Source organism: Fundulus heteroclitus, chromosome 3 (genome assembly GCF_011125445.2).
Source record: "Fundulus heteroclitus isolate FHET01 chromosome 3, MU-UCD_Fhet_4.1, whole genome shotgun sequence".
Lineage (NCBI taxonomy): Eukaryota > Metazoa > Chordata > Actinopteri > Cyprinodontiformes > Fundulidae > Fundulus > Fundulus heteroclitus.
The window spans coordinates 33968098-33980153 of NC_046363.1; the positions used below are offsets into that span (position 1 = coordinate 33968098).

Here is a 12056-nt window from a genome sequence, read left to right on the forward strand (position 1 = left end):
TTGGTGAACTGCTCCAAATTTTCTTCAACGGAGAGTAGCCAGACTGATCTGCGAGTGAAACCTTGAAAGCTCGCGAGATCAGGATGGTCTCACGAGGCTACAAAATACCAGCACTGAATTACAATATTGGTGTCATATCTGTGCATTGAACAGACATATTTCAGCTGTCCAAAAAGATTACAACACCACATTTAATGGTAACACATGGTAAGTAGGTAAATAAGTAAAAAACACATTTACAAAATTGGTAAATGTCAACTGTTTACGTTTTTTTTTTTTTTTTTTTTATTGCTGCATGTTTTTTGTCTGCAAGCTGCATCATGACTGCATATTCTCTTTAATTGCTCATTTTGTTTTTTAAAAACTTTAAAATGGTGCTTTATGCGTACCGGCGTAATCCCTGTCACTGAATAGGAGTGGTTATGCATTTCTAGACCAAAGACAGCCGCTTCGGGGTTGGTGATCAATGTGTCTGCTCAGAATGCAGGTTCTCAAACTCACCCCGTGTCTGATGGTTCTCATGTCCTGCCGCTGTTGCAAATGATCTCTGGAGAAGGTTTCTGGTTCAGCACTGTGTCCCAAGTGCACAATTCTTTTCCCTTTTTCTCCCGCAGCATTTGCAGTCAAAGTGATGCATCTTCTCCATTTTGCTGTCTCTGTCTTCTGCAAATGTGCTGGCGACAGCTTCTGATATCCTACGTTCTCGCTCCTCTGCCGCAAACCCAAAGCTTTCTTCAACTTCGGTTAAAGTCAGCGGGAAGCCAAGAATGCTCTATAAAGTCAGCAGATGAGAATTTTTCCACTTCATCTCCTTCTGATTCTGAATCTGAAGAGAGTCCGCCGTCGGTGCTGGTGAACATTTACTCCCAGAGAGGAGCGTTGTAACAGCCGCGGCTTTGTTCTGGGGCGACCCGGTCAGCTCGCTCTATCTTCACCAGCCACAGAAACTCAGTTTCTTTTTTAAAGTAACCATATGTTTTCTTCAGGTATGCAACTTATTGGTCCACATGAATAACAAAAGCCTCCGCGGGGCCACGCAAACAAGCTGTAGGTTTCCCCTCCCCAACCTTGCAGATATCGGTCGGCTGGACTTTAAGCTGAAAACAGGCCAAGTTTACCATTTTAAAACCTCAAACCGTAATTTAAAGAATTTTTTTTTTTTTTTTTTGTAACTTCATCTGGCGCATTTCTTAATAAAACTAAAACTAAATTTCTCAGAAACTGAAGGATTTTCTGTGTTTGTGCTCTGCCAACTTGTTCCTGCTTTTCTCGTAACAAGTCTCATATATTCATTACACACAAAGTTGCTTTTTTCAAGCTGTTTCTGCTCATTTTGACAATGTAAGAATTTGGGGATGATTTGCAAGGTGTCAACTGCAGCTGAAGTCGGTGGATTCTTTAAGCTACTCGAGACAAAGCGTCTCGCCTGGGGTAAGGACAGAAAGAACTGGACAGTTGAGCACGGTTTCAAGCTCAAGCATTTTCACATTTGGTCGTCTGTGTCTGGTGGCACCACCGACTCCAGCTGCAGTCCACGCCTTGTGAATCTCCCCCCAAATTCTTGAACGGGCTTTGGCTCAAAATCCTTTCGAGGTTGTGGTTGCCCCTGTTGCTTCTGCACCTTTTTTCTTTCCACTTGAGTTTCCTTTAATGTGTGTTGATACATCTGCCTGAAACAGCCAACTCTTAGATCAGCAGTCCTTCCCACCAGTCTGCAGGCCTTAACAATACAACATTTTTGAGCTAAAAATATTGCTATTGATACTTTGTAATATATTTATTTACCAAGAAACTGATATTTGATAAACTCCTGAAATATATCAGCACTTTCGTTCTAATTGAATTACTAAAATGATCTTTTCCATGATCTTCAAATGTTTTGAGTTGAGCCTGTATGTATGTATGTATGAAATGGTTTATTCTTCTTATCTTAACCTTTAACACTCTGTGCCCCCCTTTTCAGAGGTGCTGTGACATCTTCCAGTGTTGGAGTGATCCGGTCGCCTTAGATTGTCCTGAACCCTGCCAACGTGACCTGTGCCAATCGTAAATCTTCATCTATGCTCTCAAATGTAAAGCCGCCGCTCTGAAAATGAAGGTTCCCACAGAAGATGAACCATTCGGGAGAAAAGGCGGAGCGCGCTGCTGCACAAGGAGCACAGGTGCATCCGTTTCACCATTTCTAAAGATCTTCATGCCACCGATGCAGGACTCTACGACATTCAGCGTCATCCTTGCTTCCTGCTGACTATAGCACAGATGAATATTGTTTTATTTGTTCTTTAGTTATTTAATGGAAAGAAGAATATAAAAGACTGGCCACCACGTCTGTGTGAATACTGTAAATGAACTGCGTGTCAGAGGAAGAAGGAACCACTCTGGTGATTTAAAGCTCTACAAAAGGGAGTCTCGTCTGCCCAGAGCAGATTGTCAAGTTATAATCCAGCTATTCTACAGCCTGGTTTGTATAAAGCTACATGTAGCGTTTTTTTTTGTAAAGTAAATAGGAAAACATTTTGAAATGCAAGCTGATGAGAAGCGGCTTCTCGCCGTCTGTCCACTAGCTTTGAATGATTGTATGAAAAAGCTGTATGTACTAATGAAGTATTCATCTCTGTTGCTGTTCAAAACAAAGTCATCTTCCTACTAAAGGATTTACTCCTGCCGTAGCCACGTGTCCTCCCACACTTGTTCAAGCATGACAGTTTTTTCTCTCATTTGCGTTGAGATCCACTGAACCTGTAGGTGTTTGAAAAGCTATTTGTGCTCTAAATTGACTTTTGCTGTGTTGTAAGGTCAGTGGGAGTATCCTAAATCTTAATAAAGACAGGCAGTCTATGCTAGAGTCTCGTCTCAGTTTCTTCACAACATACAAACTCCATCTACATCTATATGTTTTTTGAGATAAATATGAATTTAGGCCTGGATAAGTACAAAAAGGGAGTATGGATACAATGTATGTAATCCTTTTATAATTAGTTTTTTTTTTTTTAAAGGGGACATATCAGTTCCTTTTCACATCGAAATTATTCACTTGTTTTCTATTTAAAGCAGAACTGCTTTGGTCTGAACATCTGCTTAATTTACCCTCAAGCACCCTTTTATTTACCTCTGTTCTGAGGTGTGCAACTCGTTATGGTGCTGTCTCTTTAAATCTAAAGGAGGCACTTCACAGCCCACTCTGAGAAATAAAAATGCCGGCTTTGCGGGACTTGTAAGCTTGTTTCACTGGTCCGCAACAAAAACTGTTGTAATTGATCAAAAACATAGTAGAGAAAAGAAAAAAAGAATTGAACGGCTTGAAAAGTTTGACACAAAAAGAATTTAAAGATATCTACGCTGTCTCAGGAGAGACTACATTCAAGTTCTCTGCATTCTTAGAGATTCATGTGTCTAAAGGCTAAAAAAGTGGATTTTGTATGATGTGTACCTTTTTTTTAAAACAGGAACCCTGATCCACAAAGTCAGAAGGCCCAGTGTGAAAAATCAAATGAAGCTAAGCTGGAGATTTGAAGAATATCATGTCTGGAAGGGACTTAAAGTCTGATTCTGGGTAGAATCAATACTTGCTACTTTGGATGGTAATATTAGGGTAAAGATGATTTATGTCAATACGTCAACATAGTGAAACCCACGTTCTACAGAATCATTACTCTTAAGATCAGCCCATGTTATGACTCGTTGGGAAGAAAGCTGACATGGCAGCTGTTAAGCAGAACTCAACACCCTGCACGATTAAATTAAATGCTCCAGTAATCCGTTGTCTTTGCAGCGTTCCCCCCTTCCACTCACCTTTCTATTAAAATGATTGCTTGCAGCATTCTGGTCAGCCACCATGTTTAGCGATGACCTTTCTTGGCTTACCCTCCCCTTTTGCGGACCATGACCTAACATTTCTGTATTTATAAGATTGGTCTAATGTCTGAGGGAAGAAAGGGTGTGGGGAAAAACCACCTTCCAAAAATGTGCCCGGTCGAAACATTTGGATTAGTCTGGCCTCATCCCTGCCACACCTTTAACAGTGAAGATCCAAACTATCCTAGATCCTGACTAATTTGGATTTTGAGTGGTGGGCATTTAATAATTACCCAAAATTAAGGAGTGAACCGTCAAAATGCATCCAAGACTTAACATTTTAATTGTTTCAATGATTTTCTTTTTGTTTTTTGTTTTTTTTGTTTTGGTGCAGTAAAAGCTGCAGTTTCTTCACATAGTTTATCATAATGAGGGAGATCAAACCTTTGGCTGATGCCTGTAAACTAAGATTCTTATCAACTGGGTTGGTGGTCTGGAAAGTTTCACAGATGCAACCGGAGAACCTTTTTGTTCTAAATGATAATGCTTTTGATGATTTAGGGATTTGTTGTGAAATTGGAAAACAAGCTGACATGGATAATTTATCAGTTTAGAAACTTACAAATTTGTAAACTTTGCAAACATACATTTGTGAGACTTCATTAGTTTGCGTTTTGTCGGAAGAAAAGGTGTTTTCACTTGGATTTGTGACGGAGAAAAACTTGCTCACCAAGCAAAACCAAATGGTGTTAAACTTCACACACATTGCAAGTGACTTGGTTCAGCTGTCCATTTCAGTTTGGGTCTCCTTTTACAAAATCTCCACAGGTGGTACGTGCCACTCCAGCTGCCGCCTCCCCCTCCTCATACCGCTTTTATTTTTGTGGCCACTGGCAAGCCTGGGACAATGTTTCCAGCCCGCTAGGCAGCTGAAGACACGATTTATGTTTCTCTTCATGCAAACGCGAAGACATCCCGCGCTGATAATCATGCAGAACTGGCGTGATTTAAATGTCTCGAAGTAGCTGTGAAATGTCACGGTGATGTAGGCCGGCCGAACTGAGGACTATAGCTTGTTCACGGTTTATGGTGTGAGGATGGTGTCTTGCCTCCTAGTAGGCCTGATTGGGGGCCTTGTAAAAGTATCTCTACCCGTCGGACATTTCAAAGCTGCAAACTTCACATTACTGGGCTTTCACGTGACAGACGAAAACGTGCAGAACAAAGTGGAAGAAGAAAGATGGCTGGTTTTAAGTTTTTTGTTCAAATAAATATCTGGAAAATATGGCATGAATTTGTATTCAGCACCCCCCAGTACTTTGTTCCAGTGAAGTTTCTCCTTGTCTTTTCATGTGCAAATCTCCTCTGGGTAACATAGAAAATGGAAATTTTGGGAAGTAGGTGATTTAGGAAAGGGATATAGTCAAAAGGGTATACTACTGAATAATTTTTTACATTTTTACTTCTATATGCACATTTTCAAATGGTGTCCTTCCATTATTATCTATTAATAATTGCGCTGTATTTTTTCCATTCCAAAAAGTCTTATTTCTCTTCTGCTTTACAGCTTAACTTAAATGCAGCTTTTATTCATATTATTTAATCTAATATAAGTCTGGTGTCTTCTTTCTAAGTGTTTCTGCCACTGTTGAGCCTGAAATTCCCCATTGTGGGACAATAAACTTAGACATAGACTTAGTCAACTTTATTTGTCATTTTGTATGCACAGAGTGCGTACAGAACGAAATTTCGTTGCACACAGCTTGTAAATTGCAGTAAAATTAAATTACAATATAGGGTGCAGTGCAGCAGTGATTTAAAAGTAAACAATTTAAATGTAGACAATGCAAGAGAAGTCACAGTGTACAGGTGAGTATTTAAAAAAAAACATTTGTATGTGCAGAATTTGTGCAAGAATACAGCTTGTACTTTACAGTAGATTTAAAATACAGTATAAGGTGCAGCACTGAATTTAATAGTAAAACAATTGAAATGTAAACAATGCAGGAGAAAGTCACAGTGTACAGGTGAGTATTTAAAAAAAAACATTTGTATGTACAGAATTTGATTGTGCAAAGGGCATTTGTGCAAGAATGCATTTAAAAAACTAACTGTGGGCAGCATTTGTAATGCTAGATGGAGATGCAATGATGCAAAATGTGCAAATATGCGGATGTTGTGCAGAGTTTATGGGTTAAAAACGTGTTTCTATTCTATTCCATGTTTGCTGTGTTGGCTTCATGGCAAATTCTTAATTTCCTGTCCTTAAAAAAAAAAAAAAAGCTTCTTCCCTTCCACTGCTCTATAAAGTGCACAGAACAAATCTTTAGGCGTCTTCTTCACAGATTCTCCCACCTGAGCTGTGGACCTTTACAGCTCCTCTAGAGTTACAGTGGGCCTAATGGCTCCTTCTTTCAGTGATATCCACACCAACTGGCCCGCTAGTTTACAGGACACACTGTGTCTTTGCAGTTTTTATGTTTTATAATATGTGATATTTGAAGTTTGGAGTGTTTTAGAACCTAACCTCACTTCAACCTTTTCAGCAACTTCATCCCTGACCTGTTCAGTGGGTTCTTTGGTCTATAAAATACCAAAGAACCCACTGAAAATAACAGCATCATGTACACTACATGATGCTGTTTCTTCAGTATTGTTCAGTTATCCACTTGGTTGCACTGGAGTTTAAGGGCATTGGATTAAAAGTAGGAGAATTGATATGCTCGCTACACTTTTCAGATTTTAATTTGTAAGAAAGAAAAAAAACTTTGGAAACATAAATCTTTTCCTATCCACTTCTTAAAAGGACCACTTTATGTTGATACATCTCATAGAGTTAATGAAATTACTAGGCAGTTTGGCCTTTTCCACATTTTGTTACGTTTTAATGTCAGAGTGGGAATAGTTTTGCTAAGCACTGTAGAATAAATGTTTAAAATTATATATTTAGCAAGTCAGGACCCGATCTAAGAAAATAAGATAAAGGTGACAAATGGCAATAATTGGGTTAACAATAGTCTAACAAAAAGGTGCCGTTACATGTTATTAATCTGACTTTTCCGTTTAAATATTTTGTTGTTGTTCTGCAGAATAAAATAATTGTCAGTTTGAAAGATTAAAAGATGGTTACTTAAAGGAAGCAGGTTCCTCGAGCAAAACATAAGCTCTCGCTGACAGTCTCAACTACCGGTATGTTGTCTCTCAGATTCAACGTTGCATCTGTACCTGCTCTTAAAAGCTGTATGGAATCACCCCACAAGAGGGTGTTGCTCTGCATCAGTGCAGGTGATGTAACTGGGCTTTTTTTGATTTTACATTTCAGCTTGTATGCTTTCCACATAGGCACATGTGTTCAGTTGGTCACTTCCCAGTACTTACACAGTTCTTTGAAATGAAAATGAAAAAAATAAAAATAAAGTCTCTGCTTCTTTGCTGCAGCTGAACTGCTTGTCGATCTGTGGTAATGTGTAGTACTTCTCAGAGGGGGTTTGGGGATTAGTGGGCACTATTTTTGGGAAGTGTCGCGGGGCAGTGCACAATTACAGGCCGAGTAGTGCCAGGTTTTAAAATAAGTTCTCACAAAATGAGGGGAAATCAAATGTAGACGAGAGAGGTGATCCAAAACACACCGACGCTTATCGAATAAAGGTTATTTCTGCAATCAGAAGTCAAATCCTGTCAAATTCCTTGTTTGTGTCCACAAGCTTGGCAAATACAGTTGATTCTGATTAAGAATGGTCAGATTCTCCAGGAATAGCCGGACCACCTGGTCTACAGGGTCTCTCCCATTAGCAGCACCTGCTGTGTCCACTCCGCTTTGATTGATGTGAGCATTATCTCCTCAGCGTGCAGAGAAGCCGAGAAGGTGTCACCATTTTGACTCGACGTCTAATTCCCTTGCACAGGAAGAGACGAGCTTCCTTTTGACAGTCAAATTAAAACGGACGCAACGAAAACAAAACGATGCGTTTTTATATCTTAACATGTGAGAGCTTTGCATTTGTGTTTGTAGTTTCTCCGTGCGCAGAATCCAGCCCGCTTCCTCCGGGACACACACACACGCTCCCGTCATAAATCTCTGCACGTGAGGACTGCGAGGAATCTGGCAAATGTTTCAGAACGGCAACAGCGTCGGCTCGGCTACCATTTAAAACAAGATAAAGAAGGGGTCCAAAGTGTGGCGGTCAAACCCCGGTGTTCCACTCCAGATAAGACCGCCGCTGCAACAATCGAGCCTCTATCGCAGCCATCAAAGCCTGACCCCTGCTCAGTGTTTATTCTCACCCCCCCCCCCCCGTCTTTATCTGCTCAGCAACAGGCTCTCATCAAAGCTGCTCTCAGATGGCAGCGTGTTAATGAGAGGCCAGCGAGTGGACGGCCCTCGCAGAAAATCCTGCGCCGCTATCCAAGCGAGGCAACCTCTCAGCTATTGTGACAAGAGATGGCCTGATTAGAGAGTGACCAGGGAACCTCTCAGGTTAGATTATTTATACCATCGACTGGATATGGCTGCTCTTTTAGAGAGCGGTCCCCTTGTGTGTATAGTGTTTCACTAAACCTCAAGTGTTTGAGGAACTGGTGACCTCCCTGAAGCTCTCTGCGCTCATGTCACTGTGAGCCGAAGGCGTCTCGTGCAAATAAAAGCAAGAACGGATAAAGTGGAACAGATTTTATCGGGCAGTTGATCTGTTTTATGAGTGCACTTGCATTTGATTCTCACTGTCTGAGATTCTAAACAGTCAATAAAGTGCGGGTCTGAATAACCGTACTGCTAACAACCGAATGTTGACGTTGTTTAACTCCTTAAAAACTGATTGGCCACAGATCAAAATCTATTTTTTTTTGTGTGTGTTATTCAGAACTGCCACTAATGCAAGCATCAGCATGTTTGTTGATTCACCTTAAGTTGAGTACAGTCAAAGATCAATTACAGGTCTGGAGCATACTCTTTGCATGAATATAAAAATTCCATCATGGTTTAAAACCTTTCTTCTTTAATAGTCTTTTGTTACATTTAATTGTTGAATAAGAATAAAAATACACACAAACAATCTTCAAGTCAGGCCTTCAAGGAAATTGATTTGATCCATTCAAAACCTGACGTCTCCTTTATAAAACATTGCGTAAGATCTATACTAAAAGTCTGCGTACACCCACAAGCCAAAAACATGGCAAAAAAATAAATAAAAAGATTTATAAAGTCATGGGCACGCACCACCACCAAACAATTTGCCTTTATAAATCACAACTGCTCCTGAACGTTTGCACACCAGGTTTTGCCTGATGTCTCCCTTCTACACGTCTTCATTCAACCATAAATGTACAATGCAAAGCACCTCATGAATGGCAATGTGTATTTAAGTGAATCAGAGGATCAATGTTATTTCAGGGTTACCAATGGCTACTACAGAGAAAAGAGCAAAGAGACTGAAAAACAAAACAGAGAAAGGCCTTTATGTGTAAATCTGAGGTGAAAGCACATGTTGTCCACATTAAAATAACTTGTTAAAAAGCGAACCTTTTTGATGTCCAGGGGGGACGAGGTGGGAAATCTGATGGTAGAACACCCAATGAAATGTGTGTACTTTAATTTAAGATTAAAGTTGGTTTATGGGCCTTTTTTATTAAATTGAAAGGCCCCGATGCACTGCAAAAATGGAACTCAAAGTAAGTAAAATTTTCTTGAAATTTGTGTGTTTTTCCTTGATTTGAGCAGGTAAATAAGACTATTTGCTAATGGAATTAGATTTTTGAATTTAAGAACAATTCATCTCCATCATCTTATTTCAAGTACAGGATATCTAATTATCTTATTTTAGGGGTACAAAATACTCATTCCAAAGGCAAATGGTCTTATTTAGCTGTTCAAATCAAGGTAAAATATAGTAATTTCAAGAAAATTGTACTATTAGTTCCCTTTTTGCAGTGTGTTATGGCTCACCAGTGCAAGAAAGAATAACACTGCAGCTTTGAATGCTTATGATGAACTCTATCTAAGGTTTAAGTTTGATATGGAGTGAAATTGAACATCTGAGAGGAATCATCTTACAGTGTGGCTGCAATTCACCAATTCACCACTTCACCATCTGCCTTGCCAATTTCCCCTGTCTCCAAAATCAGCTTATGCATGGATGAAAGTTTGCGTGAGGGACTGCACATTCTGACGTCAAGTTTTTCTTTATAGATCACTGTCTTTGCTTGGAAAGTAGCGCACGCTATATTCAGCCTTTGTGTGAAGCTACGCAAGCTTTAGAAATGAGGTCCCATATCTGTGCATTGCTACAAAAAACATAATCTGGGGGCTAAAGGCGGACTATACATGTTTATATTAACTTTTCAAAAACTGTGAAAATGTTCCAGATTTATTAAGCTTGTAGTTTAGCATCTTACTAATTAGCCAAGCATGGTGACATCATGCAAGCTATCGCTGCATTAATCAACCTTCCATTATAGGGAAAATAGTGTAAAACGTGTGAATTAAAGTTAGAGTGTGCGATTTTTCCAGAAGTTTCCGAAGTCCGTTTTTAAATAACTGTGCATGCACACGACCAATCCCTGCCATTCGGCCCGAACGGCAGGGATTGGTCAGAGTTTTTACAGGCCTGCAGCTGCCACAGAGATCAAATTTTTTAACCTCCTTTTTTTCTGAATACATAATGTATTTACAACTATCAGGATTGAAGGACCATTTCAACCAGTATAACAAAAAGAGTTTCTGAACAGGATTACACATTATAGCATTTAGATTAAGTTCACCATTTAAGGGTATGTTCAGATAGAACGTACAAAGCCATTGTGTTCAGGGTTGGACACCTGGAAGGAGCATTTGTGCGGAAGCAAGCATTATTTTGGAGGTGGACTGGGACATTGTGGGTATAACTCTGGTCAAGGTGATTTTAAAGGATTTGCACAAGTACACATTTCATTGTCAATATTGCTTACATTGACCAGACATTATTGTGTCGTCTTGATAACAGTTGTCTTTTGTAATCGTATTGCTTTTTCAAAGTCTTTTTGGGTTTCCTTTGGAAATTTTTTTTCTTTTTGATCTAATTAAGTTTCAGTCTGCACCGGACCATGACATCATCTTGTACAGTGTCTGTGTGTGTGCTCGAAAAAAACTGAAGAATTGTAAGACAAAGCAAGCAGTGTCGTGCTTAAAAAAATCTAACTACAACCGGTAATGAGTAGTCTTTGAAACATAAAGAAAGGTCACAGGATCTGTGAGATGCATCGTACTTCATATCGTTCAAACAGTTGATTAAAAAAAAAGGTGGCGTGTAAGTTTTTGGTGATCACTCTTGTTCAGGGAAAAATATGTTTTTGCTCCATGTATTGCAATGACTCTTTTAGGTTTTCTGTGAAGATCAGGATGACTGATGGAAAGTAACAGAGAACTTCTTTTATGAAGAACAAGTTACTTAGCTGGCTGCTGAAGAGGCGGCAGGTTGAGATCGGACCAAGTAGGGATGAACAGAATACAGTTCTTTGAGACGGAGGCAGGGCAGCTGATTGCCAAGCACAGCTTAGTTGACCTGTATGAAACATTTGCATCACTTCTGACGTCCGTCCCTTGGAAAACAAGATGGATTATATAAAGCTACAAGTACATGTACACCATGTGCGCGCACAAGTAAGAGTATGTTGTGTGTTGCACCCTCTCCATAGCAACAACTCTGAATCTATCTTAGGGGCCTGGCAGTTACAGCAGCTAACATGCTTCTGACCAGACAGCAAAACAATTAACCTGGTCATCCATATAGATAATGTGCTGTACATTATCAATCGGGGACTGCTCCTATTGAATCCATTTGGGGAAAGGAGAAGAACTCTCAAAGCTGATTGGACAAATCGAAACCTAGTGCCCGCCTACCAAAGGTTGGTTTCAGCCAATCATGGTATCAAATGAAAACGTATGCAGCAGCTGCTATGAGGAAGCACAATAACGTAAGCTAGTAAAGGCACTTGTTGTTCTACTGTCAAAGTAGAACATTTTACAAAACATCCTCTTGAGTTGCCTGCAAGCTGAATTCTCGTGCCGGAGAATTCAGCTTGCAGGCAAGGTTACAAAACAATGGCTCTGCTGTGAAAACTAGATCCTGCACATATCTGAGTAAAAACCTCAAATGCTAACAGTGTTATAGTTAAAAGTGCTAAGGGCTGTTGGTATTAGCCACTAGCCAGTTTGTTTCCATGCAGTCAGTGGTTCTCGGCTGGTGGATAGACTATACTGGCCATGGATTTCCTGGGCTAATTCCCCT

General features: G+C 39.9%; 1 protein-coding gene across 4 annotated transcripts in view; it reads left to right on the forward strand.

Annotated features, from left to right (window-relative positions):
* The window catches only part of map7d1a (MAP7 domain containing 1a), a 59358-nt gene extending 56518 nt beyond the window's left edge, over nucleotides 1–2840 (forward strand). For all 4 annotated transcript variants that reach the window (XM_036135256.1, XM_036135259.1, XM_036135258.1 and 1 more), the window contains one exon: nucleotides 1964–2840. In XM_036135256.1, coding sequence (XP_035991149.1) covers nucleotides 1964–1974 — 11 coding nt within the window. In that variant the 3' untranslated portion in view covers nucleotides 1975–2840. The remainder of the gene's footprint in view (nucleotides 1–1963) is intronic.
* Nucleotides 2841–12056: the final 9216 nt, after the last annotated feature.